General features: G+C 37.3%; 1 protein-coding gene across 1 annotated transcript in view; it reads right to left on the bottom strand.

Moving 5' to 3' along the window:
• Nucleotides 1-20,879, bottom strand: part of LOC145983681 (uncharacterized) — a 68,685-nt gene extending 47,806 nt beyond the window's left edge. Inside the window, exons 1-4 of the mRNA XM_083116738.1 lie at nt 20,872-20,879; nt 18,612-18,713; nt 6,645-6,840; nt 3,460-3,690 (exon numbers count right to left, since the gene is read on the bottom strand). Coding sequence (XP_082972864.1) covers nt 3,460-3,690; nt 6,645-6,840; nt 18,612-18,713; nt 20,872-20,879 — 537 coding nt within the window. The remainder of the gene's footprint in view (nt 1-3,459; nt 3,691-6,644; nt 6,841-18,611; nt 18,714-20,871) is intronic.
• Between the last annotated feature and the right edge of the window lie 521 nt (nt 20,880-21,400).

Here is a 21,400-nt window from a genome sequence, read left to right as displayed (position 1 = left end):
GGAACATACTAATCTTATCACTGCTACAGCTAGCAAGTTCAATGAAACTGGAAGTTGAGTAGACATTCGGGGGAAGAAAGGAATGCAGCTTGACAGGGAGCGAAGTTTTCGAACTGAGATTATGTGCATGAGAAATCACAATTTGCAGGGTCTTCCTGATGAGATCGAAGATAAAACGTTCTTCAGCTGTAAGTGGTAGGAAACTTTAAGCAAACATTTCGTTACAAATCAACAGTTTGCGCGCACAACCTCGATTGCTGGTTTTTGCGTGTTTTCTACTTAATTTGATGATATTTCATGGTTATTTCACGAAAAAGCATACATTTCATGGAAAAGCACACATTTCGCATTACTTCGCGAATGAAACTCATGCATATTTCATCACTGGGGTTGTAGTTATGTGAAGAATGTTCAAAATTGCTTCTTTTTATCACATTTCGCGATTTCGCGCATCACGAAAATTCAATGTCCCTACTAATAGGCAATAAAAATAGAAAAAGAGTGTATAATAGAAATGAACACTAAATACTGTGAATAATGAAAGGCTGAAAATTCAAAATCTCTCATCCAAATTGAAAAAGAAAGAAGGGGTTGCAATTTAAAGGCAGCATGATGAATGTATGGCAAAGATTCTTATAAGGAAAGGAGAGTGACTACCTTACCATACTTCTAATTTCATTACTCACCACTTCATTGACATTTATTAAAATAAAATTAAACTTCTATGTTTTAGTATAATTGCACAGCCATCCAACCCTGACAGAGGTAGATCTCACCATATTATTTGGAGTTCATGTGGAAAGTATAATTTCCATGAGAGCAGATATATTTATAATATACATTTTGGGGTCAGACTCATTGATTTCCATACCAGAATGAACAGCACCACATGCAATTTCAGACATGGTCACATATTATTATTACATTGTAAAAGAAAAAAGAACATTATGCTGTTATCAATATTAGATTTCATTCTAATAAGAATGATTTATGATTAATGGAGTTCTATCATATTATTTTGTACTAATCATAGCAAGGTGGATGTACCTTATTCTTCATTCTCAAACACAGAATCAGAATGAGGTGAGAGACTCCACAGAACTAAAACTTGCTGGACATAAATAATTATTCACCATGAAAATAACAAAATTTCTGTCCACAGACTGTCATAATAGGTGGCATTGAGTTTGGGGTTAAATGAAATTAAATCCTACTTAATGGGATCCTGCAAACTACTTTGATTTCATCTAGCACACTACTTCATATGCAAACTATTAAAAGGTAGTGCATAATGTTCTACTGTGATGAATTTTTTAAGGAGGTAAAGATAGTCCTGTTCTCATTTAGTCTGCAGCTCTTAATAGTTCAATCCCTTAATGTATTCAGTGCTCCTTCTTCTCTATTTTTAAATACAATTTTAGTGATGTTTCCTCATTCCCTCCAGGCACCTACTCTGGGAGACACCTATACTTCCTCTAATTTTACGAAAGTCAATTTACATGTCAATATTCATCATTAGGGCCAGACTTTATGTCCTATAAAACTGTAAAATATGTATGTTATTATGTTATAAAAATTGAAAATTATGTCATAAAAAATAAAAATATGTCAGAGACATACACAAAACTTGTTGTGTCTGCAAGTGCTAAATCTTCTTCAATGTTTCCCAGAGTTGATCCACTGTCCCCACTGAGGACACCGGTGATGCTGGTCAAGGTGCTGTATCCAGGATTATTGTTCAAGATGTCTCTGAGTTTGTTTCTTAAGAGTTCTGCAGTTTATTCCTTTGCTGTTGATAACTTAGTTTTCACTTCTTCAATGCTTTCACTTTTGGCTAATTGCAAATATGAGGATGGGCGATGATATATATGATTAAGGGACACTCACAAACACCCATGCCCAGGCAAACCCAGGACCCCTGGCATCATAGCACACTGTGCTAACCACTCCACCATGGAGGCCAGGCAAAAATTTACAGAAATGTAAACTATATCTTCTTTCACTCTTGAATCTTGAACTTATTGTTGAACAACATGAACAGATGCAGCACTCTCAGTTTCAAAACCACCAACTACACCAGCAAGAATGTGAAGATTGGAGGAGTTATACTGAATTGCTTGAAGCCATGTTCCCCACCATATGCCAGGCAGATGATGTGGACATTTTTGGGATGAAGAACCATTAAGGCTTTTACTGCCTTCAGCATATACCTAGCAGCATCTGTTACAAGTAGAAGAATCATGTCATGCAGAATAACTTCTGTATAGAGTAGCTGCATTGAGTTTTCAATACAGTCAGAGATTGTTGAGTGGTTCACAATCTCCAACTGTTCAACATGCACAAGGAATATTTATCCAGCCTGTTCCACTTCCAGAATACCCAGCTCATCATTAACTATATGTAATGTCCACAACAGTCTGTCATTTCGTCAACTGATAACTATGCATCTTCTTCTTCACTTTATCTTGAGTGTTATATGTAGATTCACTTTATATATTTCTCACATAGGCTTGCTAAGTGTGGCCTCATGAGGGATTTTATTGTGACAGAAGAACTCGTGAAGAATAGGTTCTTCCAGATTCCAGAGAGGGATGCCAGACACAATAAATGCCTTGCACAGATCATTGGAGAAAGAGGTCAGTCGATTGCTCTGGCCCAGAGCACCACATTTTGAAGTAGTGCCTGAACTGCATTGTTTTTATCTCTTAACAAGTTTCTTTGTTGTTTCGGCATGTCTAAATGTTGCAATACTGAAGACATCTTCAAATACCCTACCCCCTTTTCACACAACTTACAAAACAGAATCTTGTTGTCTGTTGAGAACATATCACACCCAAATTCTGTAATATAGGCCCTCAATCTCACAACAAGAGATTCCTTTACAGAAGGCATTCTATTCACTCACACTGCTACTGATATGTGCCTGGCTCAAATGACAAGTGATCTTCAAACTCCCATACTCGATTGCTGATAGAGTTAGGGCTGTAATTTACCAAATGTTATCTTTACTTGTGACAAATTGCTGTGAGAAGTGAAAAAAAGGTAAATAAATGAGAACAATTGAAACTTGTTTACTTCCTGCCTGGCAACCTACATACAAAAATAGGTCTTGAAGTGGCCACCTGACAAAGTGAAGCCTGGGCCACTGATAATCCTCCCTGGCAACTTCATGTACATAGAACTCCTTGTGACCAACAGACGAGGTGGAGCCTTGGCCACCGAGAATAATTCTCCAGGGCAACCATTTATAGACACCATATGATTTGACAGACTACACGCTACCCTGAAGAAAGGAGGCAGATTCAGCCTCCAAAACGTTGGTATTTTAAAACTAACACAGTGGTTAAAAGTCCAAAAATTAAAAATGAATAAATCACCACTGATCAGCTACAAAGAAGAATATTTTGTGTAGTATGCCATGAAATAAGAACAAGTGAAGCTGTGTATACATAAACTCACCTCAGATGCACTAACTTTGATACATTGACAACCATCCTGTTCATAAAATGGTGATTCCATGAGGACTTTCTTTGGAATGCTCAGTCTCCATCTGGATGGTCGAAATACATACATAGAGCTCACACCAGGATAGAGCTCATGATCCACATACACCTTCTGTGGCTCGTACACTTTCACGAACACCTTTATCCAATGTGTGAATCTGTTCCTGAAGACAAATTCTGAAATACGCTGTAAGAATAAAATGTACACATTTTATAAAATCAATATTATTTATCCCGGGAGAACATGCATGGCAATATCTTACGCGAGGAGGCGCACACGGTCAAAATGACCGCACTTGAATATTTAGGTCTATTGGGTTTGTTTAGTCATATTTCAACATTAGTTTGCTTGTATTTTTTTTATTCCTTCTTTCTTTTGTATATATTTTTTATTTTTAATGCAATAAATAAAACTGGTGAGAGTTTTCAAAAGTTTAATACACTTTTTAAAGAAAATGTTTTGTTCTGTATTTTTGTAAGAATATAATAGGCAAAAGAAACATGATTTTACAAAAGTTTAATAGGTAATTGTTCTTGTTCATTATATTATTGTAAGAATACAATGCATTTATGAAACAAACATAATTTTACTTAAGTTTGATGCAAAGGTTTTAGAGAGAACAAAATTATGATACTAAAAGGTATTTACAATTGTAGTATATTTTCTACATTTACCACTAGTTCTTTTTTTTTTATCTATTTCATTTCTTTACTCAACATCCACTTCATCACCATCAAGATTTCCATTTGGACATTCCACATTAAAAACTGTGTGTTCATGGCAGACATAGAGTGAACAGTGGATGCATTTTCTTTCTTTATCTGATTTACATTCTTCATCGCCGAAGAGGTGTCATCTTACTCTTTCAAATTATCTTCCAAGCTCTTTCATCACGTTTCTTCTTGAAGCCCATGAATTCGATTCTCTTCTTCCAGGTTCATAATTATAGGGGAAAGTCCAATAATGATTGATTGTTAAATCTATAACACGAGAAAGCATGCATGGTCAACAGCGCCGCAGATGAAACTGAACTGTGTCTTTTAAATGATAAAAGGCCACTGTTAATATTTTTTGCTGGCCAGATCATCTCCCACATTTCAAGGATGGGCAAACAAAGAAAGAAATTTGCAGTCAAATCCCCTCCACGCATGTTCTCCCGGGTTAATGTATCTTCAAGTGTGTCAGATGACAAGTACGTGTGTCTGTTACAATAAAGTCAGGGACACAGGATGAAGATATTAAAATATGCACAAACATAAAATGTGAGTGAAAAAAAAACGTTTTGGGTGTCAATATTCTGCACTTATAAGAGAAAAAGCTATTTATTAACTGTTGCTTACTTATGAATTGGTAAATTCACAACACTAAAAACAAAAGAGAACACGCACTTCAACCATGCATTCTTCTCACAACTGTGAATAGAAGATCATTCAAGAAAGCTTCAAACTAACGGGAAAGTAATACCAACCTCATTGCACAAATCATTGCTCATGCAGAAGTAAGGAAGCATAAACTTGCAAAATGACTGGGTGTAGCCTATTGCACAAGTTCAGAAGAAGCTAGTGTGAGGGTCAACATTCTGCTTCAATTTGATTTTAATTTTTGGTATTTAGTGTTGCCTTTCTGCCACTTTTGGCTAATCGTGATGAGCCATCCTGCTTCAATCATGATGTGGTTGGGTGAGTTATGATGGCATCAACGAGCTCCATTTCTGCAACAAAGGGGATGGAGGGGGGGACATCAGTCAGAGTGTACCAGGAGACAGTCGAGCAGACAATGGTTAAGGATCTCTGCAACACTCTCTTTCATGGACGGGATTGGAACTTTCACTAGTATTCTTTCTGCATCTGCTTATAAGGCTTGAGTTACTCAGCAGTGGCTTCAGACAAATGTACCCAATGTTGTCGCCTTGTAATCAAGGGGTCCTGGGTTCAATACCTGGTGGAGTCACATAGTGGTTCGGATCCCACTTTAAACTGTAGGTCCAGTCCCGATTAGCCTTACTGTGCATAAAGTAGACCAAATCAATCAATCAATCATTCAATCAAATGTGCCCAATTTCATTTCCCACTCACATTGGCCATCTGATAGTCCAGACCTGAAATCTATGGACTTAAAATTGTGTGGTCCATGGTTCAAGACATGGCTTGCAAACAGAGACAGCCAAGTATTGCCCATTTCAAGCACTATCTCATGAAGATGGTGGGAGATTTCCTTGTGGATTCAGTGGGTAATTCAATCAATGAGTGGTTTGGTTTGGTTTGGTTTGGTTTGAGTTGGTGTTTTAAGTCCACTTTATGCACAGTAAGGCTAATCGGGACTGGACTTACGGTTTAAAGTGGGATCCGAACCACTGTGTTATGTGCCTCCACCGGGTATCGAACCCGGGACCCTTTGATTACAAGGCGAAATCAATGAGTGTCAACAGAGTCTTATAGCATGTGTGCAGGTCAAAGGTGGTAGTTTTAAACAATGATTAATGCTTTGTGTACACATTATACAAGTGTAACACATATGCATGGGGCATTATTATATCTTAAAGTGCCTGATATTCATTCAAAACCTTGTGACAGTAATTATGGTAAGACTGAATGTATATGGCTGGAACACTTTCAACAAACAGAAGTTTATAATATCAATTATCAATTGATTGATTAATTTGGTTTATTCTACTTCGCTTTCCTACAACTTTTGGCTCCTCACGAACACACAATATCAATTAATCTGTGATGCAAAATAAACATATATGTAAAGCCTATATCTTCAAAATAGTTTATGGAAAGCAAGAAGCGAAGATAAAAGCTTGAATTGCCTGCCCCCTCTCTCCTCCCACACACACTATCCAATTGGTAAGGATCTATTAAAACTCTGTTTACTGTTCATGTCTACTGAGGTAAAATTAATAAAAAGTTATAATTAATTAATAATAAGTGTAATAATGCTGTTAATTATATAATAATTCATTGCTCAATTAAAAAAGTGTGAAGAAACAACTGAAAAACTGCTTAAGCCACCTCCAAGTTACTTCTTCCAGTGTCAGTAACATTTTATGGTGTATACAATGCAATGAAAATATTTTATTTATATTATTATTATTAGTAGTAGTAGTAGTAGTAGTGTTAAAAGTAAAAAGCACATACCTGGCACTGGCTGTCAAATTCAATATCAATATACCTCAAAGGCCTGTCATTCTTGCGCTTTGATTTCAAACCAAAATTGAAGGGGCCTTTCAGGCTGTACTTCACATGCTCCACTGAAGGTTGCTGTAGGTCTTCCTGTACATCTGCATACAGAGTATGTCTATTTTCAAAACCTTCAACAAATCTATTTTTGGCCCTGAAACAGAAAACAATTATTTGTATTAAAACATACACACACTTTTCTATCTTCTCCACATTCACTCTATTGCTCCACAATGCTGCCCAGAGGATTCAACATGCTATAAGACATTGAATTATGTTAAATGATTATCATTACTTTATATTGAATGGTGCTCACAAGACTGCACTGCAGTTTTGAAAAATGCACTGGAATACCATCTAATGAGAGTGGTAACATAGTTCCCTTGTAATCAAGGAGTCCCAGGTTCAATACCCAGTGGAGGCACATCTGACTTTAAACTGCAAGTCCAATCCCAATTAGCCTAAAATATGAGTGGATTGTTGTTTTTTTAAATAGTAAAAAACACAAGAATCCATATTTCCTGTTCACAAATTCCAGGGCAAGCTGCTGCAAATGAACCAAGGATGGCATCGTACTGCAATAATTCTACTAAATAAAAAGTCGGTTCTACAAGAGATTTTAACCTGCGATATTCAGATAACTGGGCCAGCTCGTTACCACTTTCCCACTTTGTCACTTCATCAAACCAAGTTGAAATTTTGTCTTAAGAGCCGTCAGCAATCTTGCAATCTTGGTTAACATACCTGCTGTTTCTCACTAGTTTGTTTTTACAAGCTGGAATAGACTTGAGGTCTGCAACTCAGAACTACACTTCTGTGGTAACTTATTCTCTCCCGTCTACTCTAATGCGACATATCTCATGTACTCATGTATTGTAAATGCAAAGTGGCATTTCCATATGTTGCAAATAATTTTTCATACCAACGTTAGTTCCAGATTTGGCCACAACCAGCGAGCATTTACTATCTGGACATGTAGTACAGGGATACATTAGTACTGTTCATGTGTATAATAATAGTTTACCACATCTAAAGTCCCATGACATAAAAGCTAATAGTTAATTATGAAGTTCACTTTTACAACAGAATATTTGCACATAATTAAATGAAAATGTATTTTAAACAATTTATGCAACAATTACGCTACACAAAATAATCGGAAGCCATTTTTCTGTCTCACAAGAAACATCAGAAAAATGTTGGTTGGTTTTGGTGGTTAAATTTCAATAGGTAATTTCTGACACCAGCATCACTGTTATCAGCTGATCACAATACATCAAAATGGAGGTATATCAGGCTGCATGGAAAAGGGCCCAAAAATATGGTGGAGGTCAAAAGTCAATTTAACCCTTAGATGCCCAGGCTGTTTTTCCCAGTATTCGTACTAATGTCCATCATGTTTTCAGCAGGACATTTTAATTCCTGCAATGCTTTAAATAAAAATTAATATCTCAGAAACTATGAATGATAGAGTTACAAAACATACCTTGTTTTGTTCAGCATGAAGCAGGCTATAAGTCTATACCAGAAAAAATAATTTTATCTTTATCCAGTAGTAGACGAAGTAGAAAATCAAAAAACTTTTCAAGAAATTTCTAATTTGGTGTGCCCCACTTAGAAGCCAAGACAGGAGGGCTGAAAACTGTACCTATATGTTGCTATGTGTCATTGCAAAATATCCACTTGGTGTTGATAATTATGGAGAAAAAATATTTAGGACAGTTCTAGGTTAAAGATTGCAGCTGTCATACAGTCTCCCACTGACTGCGATGTAGCCTACGTGTAGTAATCAGATTTTTGCATGCTCGGAATTTGGCACAGAGCCACCAGCAATCGTGTGAGGTGTGCAGACCAGACGTCGTGAGTGATGGTATGGTCAGACGATGGTGCAGACAATTCAAGGAAGGCCAATCGAATGTGCACAACCCCATAAAGCTGAGTACACACGGGCCCTTTGCATCTCTTCAGGTGAGAGATCTTGGACCACTCCCTGTACAGCCCTGGCCTAGCATGTACCGAATTTCATCGTTTTGTTTAACTGAAGAGGTTTCTGGCAGGGCTAGGATTTGACAGCTACATTGCGGTAGAGATAGTTCCAGTCTTTGCTGTCAGACATATATGCCATGGGCATACAAAATTTACTGCCATGCTACGATAAATGCCAGAACAACGGAGGTGATTATGCCGAAAATTAGGTTAGGACTCACTGTTACAAATGCAATAAATTACAACCGATATTCTTGTTTTATTTATGCCTAATCGGTAGGGACCTTAATTTTTGTTATTTTTTTTTAAATTGGTGTATTTTTTTTATTTTTTACTATTCGGTGTTATTTTCATTTTAGCGCATTTTCTGGCAAATATCTGAAATTATACCTTCATGGGTTTTTAAACTACTGTATCCAATTGTAAGTCACATGGCCTATGCCTCTTCGTAAGAGTTTGATATCTTGAAAGTTATTTTGGGAAAGTTATTTTCCATACCCCCTTTTTAATTTTAAGGTAAGGGTTTTAGATAATGGAATTTTCCCCGTACATACTGAAGGGTGCATAATGACCATAAGTGGCGACGCACACAAAAAAATTAAATTAATCAATCTCACGTGACAGCCTGTCCATAAATATACTGTCATGCTTTACAGTGGTATTACGTCGCTTTGGATAATCGTTTTTAAATGAAATTGGTGACATTTGAAAGAAAAACTCAAATATTTTATTTTACAACTCGTAGACATTGAATGTGGCCCCCACGAGTGGCCCTGCAGACATCAAGGCGATATTCCCATTCATGCCACAGATGCTCCAACATATCCACAGGGATGGACTGGATTGCAGAAGTGATACAAATTTGCAGTTCTTGCAGGTTTTGAGGCAATGGGGGTACATAGACACAATCTTTTATGTATCCCCATAAAAAGAAGTCACAGACCGTCAAGCCAGGTGACCTCGGCGGCCAATTGTAGAAGACATTATCATCATTTCCGGCACGTCCAATCCATATTCCTGGAAGCCGCTCATTCAGATGTTTCCGAACATGTAAATGCCAGTGAGGAGGTGCTCCATCTTGTTGAAAAATAAATTCATTGCCTTCATTTTCTTCCAATTGTGGAAATAACTATTCAGTGAGCATGTCAAGATAAGCTGGACCTTTCACAGCGGCCTCTCAAAAGAAAAATGGGCCATACACTTGACGTTTCCATACGGCACAAAAGACATTCACTTTAGGGGAGTCTCTTTCAACTTCCAAAATTGCATGTGGATTCTCACTCCCCCAAATCCTTACATTATATCTGTTCACTTTTCCACCAACGTGGAATGTTGCCTCATCACTGAAAATTATTTTTCCTGACAGATTTACGTTATCCTCCATTAGTAACATAAAATGTTCAGAGAAATCTAACCATTTTACAGGGTCATCAGGTTTCAACCTGTGCACTAATTGCAGTTTGTAGGGTTGAAACTTTAATCGCGTATGCAGGATCTTAGATACGGTGGATTTAGGGATGTTCAACTGCTGATTAGCTCTACGTACAGACTTCTCCCACACTTGTTCCACAATTCCCGCATTGACAGATGGTCTCCCTGAATGGCCTTTCCTTTGATGACATATGCAGACACGATCCACAAAATCCTGGTACCACTTCAAAATTGACGTGTGTGAAGGAGCCTGATTTCGAAACCTTCGCCTATAAGCATGCTGAACCTTCACCAAACTCTGTGTGGCATGATATTCTAAAATACATCAACTACATTCTTAAATCTTCTGTAATAACAACACAATTTTAAAGGAAAACATTCACATGTAACCTGCCTGCCTGCTAAATATCCAACAATGAACCCGCATCGTCCATTGTTGTCAGGAGAGAATATATTTCAGTTTCTATGTTTGATCTCGTTCATTGTTGTCCATAGCTGATATTGGTGTCCATTGTTGACATGCACAAAAATATTTGAGTTATTCTTTCAAATGTTACCAATTTCATTTAAATACGATTATCCAAAGCGACGTAATACCACTTTAAAGTATGTCAGTATATTTATGGATACGGTGTATTATGGCACTAAAAATTGGCATTATCTTTTTTTGACTTGTTAGTGTTATGTTTCCCAAAATTAGCGATTTTGTTTTAGAACATTTTTCTGCCAAATGTACCGAAACTTAATACTCCATTGTGCTTTTAAATTATTATTTTAAATTGTAGGTCACGTTGTCTACGTATTTTCGTGACAGTTTGATATATTGGAACAGATTTTTGAGGAAGTAGAAGTAAAGTGGTCCCCTGCACTTTGCCATGAAGGTGTATAGGGGTGTGGAGTTATGGGCCCACACTTTCTTTATCACGGCTGAAGGTGGGGGTGATGTGATCAGCACCACACTCCTGGCTACCTTTATCCCTCAAACTTTGCTCCAGGTACCCACTTGATATGACGCTGGGCGGGTGCTGGAGCAGTTTGAATATTTGGGAAAGATCCTGGTTCTCCCCCGCAGGTTATCGACCCCAGGACTGTTGCATGGTAGTCAGACGCCATAATGAGTGAGCTCCATTATTTCTCGCTCGACAAATGCGGATGATGCATTTATAATATATATATATATGTGTGTGTGTGTGTGTGTGTGTGTGTGTATTGTTTTAAACCTTCAAAACTATCACAATTTCGTTTTAAGTTAAGGTATTCATTAATTTTAAACAGGTCTTAAATCAAAGCATGCATAAAATAATTTTAATCAAGGCATTAACTTCTAAGATCCTTGATAAATTGTCAACACATGCGATAATTTTTTTCCAGTTAAATGTACATTTATATTAGCGCAAATATACCATCACTAAAACAAAAAAAGGAGAAGAAGATTTCGTTTTCATGAACTCAAGATGAAACATAAAGCACAAAGTTTTTGTGAATAGTTTATTTTATGCAAATAGGAATACGTCGATATAAATAATTTGTTTAGAACTAACATGAGTATTTTCCACTAATTTTGGGTCCGGAACCAATGTCTTGGAAATCCATTTTGCTATCGCAGAATGTTTATGGTTATACCATTAACGGTTTTATTTTGGTAATTCAAAACACATCTCGGCGCGACAAATACTGAAGATGTGACTCCCGTGTGACAGTAGATACACACTCGATCTCCTGTTAGAACCCTGCCACTTTGCTCTGTGATGCAAATGGTTTTGATAAAAGTTGAAAAAAATCGTGGGAAATACATGATTTAATGTGGCTGTCGGAATTATTCCATGTATAACAAGCATTATAGTTTAATCTTGAAACAAATGTTGGAAAACTTGCATGGCCTAGAAAAGACAAGAATGTTGGATTTCATGTCATTTTTCGTTGTTTATAACATTTTTTTAAAAAATTGCTAAAAACGCCAATAATTCTCATTTTATGCCAAATTCGCATTATTTCGAACAGACATCACTGTACATTCATAAACACAACTTCCCAGCAATTACAATTTTTCACGATTTTCGTGTTTGCGAAAAACCAATGTCCCTACTAATTAGAAATTACTTTCTGGCCCCCCCTCGTATCAATCAATAGATAGAAAGTAAAAATTTAGCAGGGCTGGCAGAGATAAGTCAAGTCTTGAAGAAAGTGATTTGCTTTTATGATTGAATGATTCAAGTATATATGATATTAACATATTTACGTATTTATTATTAGTATTTTATTTCATAGTATTGAACATTAACTTTGCTCACAAGGGAGGTTATCTAAGTGTCCCCCTCCGATTCCCATGAAACTTGGCAGGTGTATAGAGGGGTCCAAAGGAAGAAATACGCGTTTTTTTGTTTCGGCTAAAAAATAGTTTTAGGGGGCAACCCCCACCTCAAATGTCAAGATGAGGACAAATTGAAGTGGGGATCTGACCCTGAAACCACATAAATATGGCACAGGAAGAACACGCACATATAATTGGAACACACACAGCACAGAACTGTAGGATTGTCGGTACCAAATGCAAGTGATATCGTGAAGGACGATAGCACTTGCCTAAAACACTCTTTTAGCTGAAACCCAAAAACACATATTTCTTCCTTTGGGCACCTCTATACACCTGCCAAGTTTCATGACAATTGGAAGGGACACAGGGGTCAGATCCCCATTTCAATTTTTTTTCATCTTGACATTTGAGGGGGGATTGCCCCCTAAAACAGTCTTTTATCCGAAACAAAAAACACGTATTTCTTCCTTCGGGTCTCTCTATACACCTGCCAAGTTTCATGGAAATCGGAGGGAGACTCTTAGATAACCTTCCTTGTCAGTGAGAGATTAATGACCATCTCTCAAGAGTTTAAACAGACAGGACAGAGAGTGGCGTTAATTTCATTGCAATACTGTTGTTGTTGAAGTAAATTTGAGGTTGGGAGCATGCACTTGCCAATTTTTATAAAGTTCACAGATGCAGATTTATGTTTCACTTCTTCGTGATAGTATTCAATATACACTATGTGGAAGAAAGTCATTGGACACAACATGTCAGCAGATACCATCAGATTTCTTGCAATCAGTAGGAGGTCAGGCCGCCTTTGGCAGAGATAACAGTAGCCACTCGTTGTGGTAAACTGGACACAAGGTCGTGTAGTACACAGAGTGGGATATTCCGCCATTCCTCCTGCAGTACAGTCGCCAACCCTGAAAGTGTATAAGGGCGAGGCAATCACGACCTCAATCGGCGCTCCAGTTCATCCCATAGATGTTCAATAGGGTTGAGGTCAGGGCTCTGAGCAGACCAATCCAGTTGGGTGATATTATTTTCTGTATACCACTCCATGGTAGTAGCCTGGAAACATGACAAGTCACATTATCGTCCTGGAACACACATTCTTCGTTTACATAGAAATGCCACAACGTGGGGAGCATGGAGTTGTCGAGAATATCTCGGTAGGACGCAGACGTCATGTAGCCATACACCGGTACCAGTGGACCCACGCCATGCCAGCTGAAACAACCCCAGAACATGATGCCGCCACCACTATATTTCACTGTGGGCACTACACATTCGGGTAACAGATGTTCTCTGGGTAATTGCCATACCCACACTCTCCCATCTGATCGAAACAGTGTGAAGCGTGATTCATTGCTCCATAGGACCTTCCGCCATTGCTCCACCATCCAGTTTCTCGGCTCTTTACACCAGCGTAGTCTCTGCCGTTCATTGTTTTTTTTTTGTTATCAGGGGTTTGTGGGCAGCGGCTCGACCATAATAAGCGAGTGCATGGGCCTCCTTCCGAAGTGTCTTGGTCAAAACAGTCAAATTAGTTGCACTTTGAAACTCTTCTGCAATCGAATGCATCGGACGGGTCCCGCTTTTCCGAATCTGTGTGTTGGAGGGATTTTTGAGGAGTATGTTTCAATCGTGCTCCAACGTTGTCTACTTTCTCCTCAGTAAACACATGTCATTTTACCCTTTGCTTCTTATTGAGAACATACCCTGTTTCATAAATTTGTTCACAAGTATTTAAACACTGTTTCTGTGTTAAACAGGAACATCTGGGAATTCTGATGGAAAATGCATTCTAACTTCCCTACAAGATTTCGTAATGACATAAGAGTCATACATACAAATTCATTATTTTAAATTGTGTGGATAGCATGACAATATTAGACTGCAGAAAAGAAACACGTGCAAACTGGACACCAGCTATCTGGATACTGAAGCACTGACACATCCAGTGCCAAGATCAGTGTAGAGCTGTGGATCTAAATGCCCGTAAATGCACTCTTACATCCAGCCACGCTACCTGTCACTCCACGACCACATCAGCTGTGAAAAGCACTCTAGAATCAAATATAGTATAACACTTTATCCTCCTTTCAAATTCTGCATCTTGATACAAATATTCAACATCAGCTGAAACCTGCCTTCTGGGCAGAGGTAGTGTTCACAACCCCTGAGAATATGGCATGTTCACCATTGATAATACTCACAGCTCTATTAAATTGTTAATTTGGTGAAACGTGCAGAGATATTTATTTTATTGTTACCACTTGTAACTACCTATCCTAAAATTATAAGACATTGTTTTCTCTATATGACTACATGTTTGTGTGTGTGCATGCATGTATGTGAATACTAGCAATTGCAGTGGAACCCTGATTTCACATTCCCAGATTTTACATTTTCCCACATTATACATTCAATCTGGATGGTCCCAACCTAGTCAAATATCACACAATTTTCCTCGATTTTACATTTTCCCACATTTTAAGTTTTATCAGCTTGGTACCCTGAAAAACGTAAAATAGAGGTTCCACTTTACATTTTATTTAGAATGAGCTAGTTTCATCCTAACACAGAAGATGAAACTACATAAACCATAATCCACTTTCAATTATGAAAGAACCAATTTTGCCACACATCCACTACAAAACCAATAATCCAAACATAGATATGTATGTTAATGAAAGACTGAGATAACAATTTTATGTTTTCTGCAAGAAATCATTCTAGAGAGAATTTTAAGTTACTAAAATGCTCCAATGTACCCTCAGGCATTCTTAGCTGACATAAAACGAAAAAAAAAGTGAATACACATTTAGTATACACACATAAGGAAGGTAGCCATAAGTTCGCCACTGTTCCAAAGTTCACCACCCCACAGATTCTATGTTTAGCCGAAAGATATCAGAAGTTACTTCATGCCAGGTGCATGGTGCCTTGGATAATACGTTGAACACTGAACGTTGATTTCCATTAGCACGTGCTTGCTTGGAGATAGTTGCCACATTCTGTTGGTAGTGGTTGCTGGTTAGTGCTGATATAACATTTGCTTCGTAAGTATCCGTCTAACACAACAGAATAACTATTGCATTTAGAGAGTGGAATATATAACTTCAAAGCCTACGTTGTGTACTTTCTAGGAGTATTGTTAAAATTAAATTTATAATTGTTATGTCACAGTGTCTGACGTGTTTAATAAAAGCTGCACGTGTTCTTAAGTTTGCCACTGTATCGTGTGTCATGGTGAAGTTAAGAACTGATGTTATGACAATGAAACTTTTTTCATTAAATAGAGTTAGACTTATAATTAATTAGTTTTGCATGCAGATTTTCAAAGTTGAGGGCCACCAAAACTTAAATGGTGTACAACATGTAAGATTGACTCCCAAAAATAAACTCCCGAAGAGGAACCATCCACCAATTAACAGCCGCGGGGTCCAAATTCAGAAAAGTCTGGTCTCCAGTCCATCAGATCCCAATCCTTCCTGTTCCAATGCACTTGGTTACCCAACAGCCACAACAAACTGCAAAACTGTAAGACCTAAAAACACAACCCATCCTCATCCAAAAAAGAATCCTGGAGCAGACAAATCTACAGAGAGCTGGTATTGTTTCCTTTGCAAAGAAGATTGTGTCCTAGATATGAGATGCTGCAGTTTATGTCATCCTTACATTCACGAAGAATGTGTGGGATTAACAAAATATGATAAATGTGTTTTCGATTGTCCAGAGTGCTCAAATTGATACTTCATTCTCAGTGCAAAGTGAAATTGACTGGGACTAAAATTGTGCTTGTAACAATCTGTACTGATTTTATGCATGAATATTGTATAATTAATATTGCCTTTGTTTAGTAAGAAAATAAATTGCATCCACTCTCTACTGTCATTAAAATATTAATTGAGTTTACCGCTTGGACACAAGTGGTGAAGTTAGGGAACACGGGCATCCTAACTACACCAGTTGCAACCCCCCTTCTCTTGGCCATTGTTCGAGAAAGGGGACCGTTTTTCTTCTCACGAATTTATATGTTGTTCTATTGATCATTATCATTGTAAAAGTATTTTTTATATTTTGAAAAAAATATTTCTTCGTGATTGTTATAACAATTTGCTTAAGGTGGCAAACTTATGGAGACTTACCTTATTATTAAAAAGGTAAATTTTTATGATTATAAGTCTACATTTAACTCCATATTTTGGTGAAAATAACTAAATATGTATTTACATATTTAGCACATTCTTACTACAAATAAATCTGTTCCCTGCATATAAGTGTTAACACGATCTCAAAGATGAATATTTGCTATATTATAAACACAGAACTATTGAAATAAATTATTATTACTGTTTCAAATTCCAGGTACACAAATTTTGAAGCATTACTTTTAAGTGTCACAATTTGTAAAATATGTCAATATTGTTGATGTTCAGGGGTTACGACAAGCATAGTGTCCCCTCCCCGGCACTGGGGAGCAGGAATTTGCAGAACCGCTGCCTATTTCCCTTCTCATTACTCTCAAATTACAACAACAAGTTTGACAACTACCAAATTATTTATATGATATTTATCGTGAGTTTCCATACAAGCTGATGGTTTTTGGATGAAACTTGGATGTGAGGAAAGCAATGAAACTCTCTTCTGAGACCTGCTAATAGCAAAAAAAATTAAGTCCTAAATGCTACCAAACTTGAAATACTATATTTATTAATCTGATACATTATTAAAAAAATGAACCAGTGCATTTTCTTCCTGTTGTAATAACCTATGATTCCAAAGTTTAATTTAATTTTAAGCTTCAAGTTCAGTTCTTTTGCTCTCCCATGAACAATAATTGTTTAAACGAGCTTGGTATCACTTTTCTGTTAGTCTTGGAGCATCTTCCATTTGTACGGGAAGAACACATGGTTAAAGTGAGTGTTCTCTTTTGTTTGGTGTGTTGCGAATTTACCAAATCAAGCATGGAGATTTTAAATTGTGAACAAGAAGCTGTAAGTTATAGCAAGTATTTTATTTTATTATGTGAATAACATGACCAAGGCTTTTGAAATAAGAGGTATGACCATTGAGTGAGAAGTTGGAGGGTATATTATTATTATTATATGAAAGGTTCTTCCATTTCTAGGAAAACTGGGGCAATGGGCTGTATAATTTATTTACCACCACCCATTTTTTCTTGGAGTACTGCATTGCTTGCCTCCTCCTTACGGCTGTGCTTCACCTGTCTTGTTCATATTAATAGTAATTATTATATTTAATTACACTAATTTTATGCCCACAAGTTCAAGAGCTGAGCAATAAATTTAAGCCTAACAATCTGAAATATATGTTTGTGTGGTGGTGAGGGGGAGGTGTATTGTACTTGGTCTGTGGTAAATTAATGGAATAATGTTCCAGTGAAAAACTGCACAGTTTTTTTGCTGTGCTAATTTGCATTCTTGCAATTTTACACACTTTTCTGTTTCTATTAATTTCAATTGTGATGTGATAATAAAAATGGCTAACGAACTCATGGTAGTGATGAGGGGCAGTCAGGAACATGCATACTCAACTTTGAATTTGAACTCAATGTGTCCATTATTTTCAGAGAGCACTTTCCTAAAATTACTTGCTTTTCTCTCTCTGTCTGTCTGTGTACTTGCATGAGGATTCAGGAGGACTCTTTCATAGAGGTTTCAGGTATTTGCAGATATGGATAGAGATATATAAAATTCAGGTTTCATGCTACATTATCACTTCCTAAATTCTTTCTTCTGTACTGAAACATTGCAATCTATGCATTTGGGTGTGTGGGCAGAGGGGAAGGGGGTGCGTGATGATTTAAAGATTACCCATAATAAGTTGCTACCCCAAGTACATAGGTCACCTCACATCACAAAGCACAAGTGTTCAAGATAGAATATGCATGTCGTTTCTAAGCCAGTCATTCTTTAAGTTCATTTTTTTAACAGGAAAGCAAGTATAGCAATAATGTATCTCAAATAGAGGGGCTCAGGGGAAGAGTAGAGGACTGTAGTATGAGAAATCCCATGATAGCAGTACATAATTTAAGCATAAGTAGCATGTGTGAAAAATGAGACAGCATTACACTCTGCTCAATTGCAACAGAAATATATAGCTCCTTCTACTGCTACACTGATGCATTTAGCGATTACAATACTGAGCCAAATTACAAAAGGATTAGAATTACTAACCATGAATCATAATCCTCGTAGTACTCTGTAAGGTAAGTGATTTTTGGTTCTTTGGGCTTCAACTCTGTAAAGACATATCCTCCTACCCATTCTTCACCATAGCTGAAAATGAAAGTATCACTGTTCACAAATTCTTCTAGCAGAATTCAATTGATACACACACATGAAAAATATATATCTTAAAGCAAAAAAATTACAACATGTCCATAAATATGAAAAAAGTGTACTTATAGGTGGAAGATTTTCCTTCCAATGTTTCCAGTTCCTTCTTCAAAGACGTACAGGAATTAAGACATTAAAAGATTAAAATGGGCAAAAAGAAAAAAAGATCAGAATCATTCTGGCCACGATAAAAGTCAGACTGACAAGACAAATCAAAGGACCTGTCAGTTGTGTTCAGATTTCCTGCTTCAGATGGGAAGCAAAACTACCTGAAGAAAAGAGAACCACTTCTTCTGCTTTCCCCTCTTTTCTGCTCTTCTCTCATTTCTACCTCAAGGGAATGTTTGTTGGGAAATATTATTACTGTGTGGAGGATTATTACTTTTTTTTTCACTTCAATGATATCAATCCTAAAACACCACAGAGTGGATAGTGGTCCTGGGTTCGAATCCTGACCTGGGCATGGATGTTTGTGAGTGTCCATTCATTAATTTCATCACATCATCATTCATCCTCATCTTCGCAAATTAGCCAAAAGTGGCACAAGAAGCGATGTAAAATAAAGCAATTCAATCAATCAACACCACAGTTGCAATACATTTTTCAACTGTCTTTGGTTCCATGCCAATCCAGGATCTGCCTTTCAATACATTTATCCTATACAGTTATGCCTTTGATGCCCTATTGAATGCCCAAGCCATATGCTTACAGTCTACATCCTTGAATTGCCTTCCAATTCCTTCAAAACTCCTGCATCTGATGCTGATTTTTTTAAAAAAAGTTTCCATATTTAATTTAATCTACACTTGGATATTTCATCACTTTCCTTTTCTCAGGGCGCATGTGCTTGATTAAACAATTTTCCAATACTGGGAGTGATTTGCAAGCAGCTGTTAAGCCATAGTTACTGTATAATCCATTTCATGCAGGAATATGTCCTATTATAAACAATTTCTCTTGGACCATTCTGGTTATTTATATCACTTTTCTACTTGTTGGTTTAAATGTGACAATCAGGGTTAAAGACACACAGTTAAAATGGATCATGGAACAAATTGAAATTTTATATTCTCACCTTGACCAAGGCTTGAACCCAGATCCTCTGGCTTCACACCGAGTGATGCTGACCCCTCTGTCATGGATGGGGCATGATGCGGTAGGTACAGCTAACAATGCACTTAAAGAAACATTTCTCCCTTCTAATAGTTAATTTATGTAGTTATTAAATAATTAAGTCCATTCCTGTGTAAAATAGCTCATTTTTGCTTCTCAAATATTTAAAGCAGAATTAATTAATTTTCTGGGATTCCTGAAACTCACAGGATAATCCAGACTTCAAAGTGGCATGTCAGTAAATATACAGGGTGTGCATGCAGTCTTTCCCTGATTATGAATATTTATATCCCAACTTCCACAGTAGATAGACAAATAAAACCTATGGCAAAAAGTAGTGCAATACATCAAGTTTTTTTTTTCTCTCCATTTCTTTGTTTTGTCTGATTTCTTCTTCTCTTGTGTTTCAGGTAGCATAATTTAGAAGTGCTGCTCTCACAATAACGTCTATGCAGGAGAAAGCGCAATGTGTTTTGTGGTTCCATGAAACACGGTCACCTGTTACAGTTCAGCGAGAGTTCAAAAGGGTCTATGGTCGAGATCCGCCAGTTGTGAAGAGCATCAAAGGATGGTACGTAAAGTTTAAAGAGACTGGCACTGTTGGTGATAAGGCAAGAAGTGGAAGACCTGCAGTGACGAAACTGTTGATACCGTGCGAACAGCCTTTTAATGCAAACTGCGGAAATCGATGTGTCGTGTCACCAGAGAAATTGGTGACACGACCAATTTTGCACGCTAATTTTGCTACAGACATCTTGGAACGAATCGATGCAGACAATGACTACCTTAACCAAGTGTGTTCTTCAGATGAAGCGACGTTTCACATAACCGGGAAAGTAAACAGACATAATGTCCGGATATGGGGGTCGGAGAACCCACACGTAAGCACATAAGGGACAGCCCGAAAGTGAATGTTTGGTGTGTGCACAACAAAATTATTGGACCATTATTTTTCATTGAGCCTACCATTACGTCAACAGTTTACCTGGACATGTTGAAACTTTACGTTGCACCTCAGTTACAGGAATGTCAACCATGGGTAGTGTTTCAACAAGATGGTGCACCGCCACACTGGGAGTTAACTGTTCGCCAGTTTTTGCATGACACCTTTCCAGACAGATGGATCGGTAGAGATGGTCCCATATCATGGCCACCGCATTCACCGGACATAACCCCTCTTGACTTCTTTTTATGGGGTTACGTTAAGGACACAGTGTTTAGTTCACCAGTTCCTGATATGCAAACTCTTCCATTCGTGCCACATGGCCTGCCCACATAAGTCTTCTTGATTTAATTATTCTAATAATATCTGGACATGAATACAAATTATGTAGTTCTAAATTATGTAACCTTCTCCAGTCACCTGTCTCCTCATCCCTTTTAGGTCCAAAGATTCTCCTAAGGATCTTATTTTCAAATACTCTCAATTTATGTTTCTCTTTCAATGTAAGGGACCAAGTTTCACATCCATATAATACTACAGGCAAAATTACTGTCTTGCCTATTTTAACTTT

This window comes from Lepisma saccharinum, chromosome 2, assembly GCF_977018435.1.
Source record: "Lepisma saccharinum chromosome 2, izLepSacc3.1, whole genome shotgun sequence".
Classification (NCBI taxonomy): Eukaryota; Metazoa; Arthropoda; class Insecta; order Zygentoma; family Lepismatidae; genus Lepisma; species Lepisma saccharinum.
The sequence above is the reverse complement of the archived record's forward strand: the minus strand, read 5'-3'. Positions and strand labels throughout refer to the sequence as shown.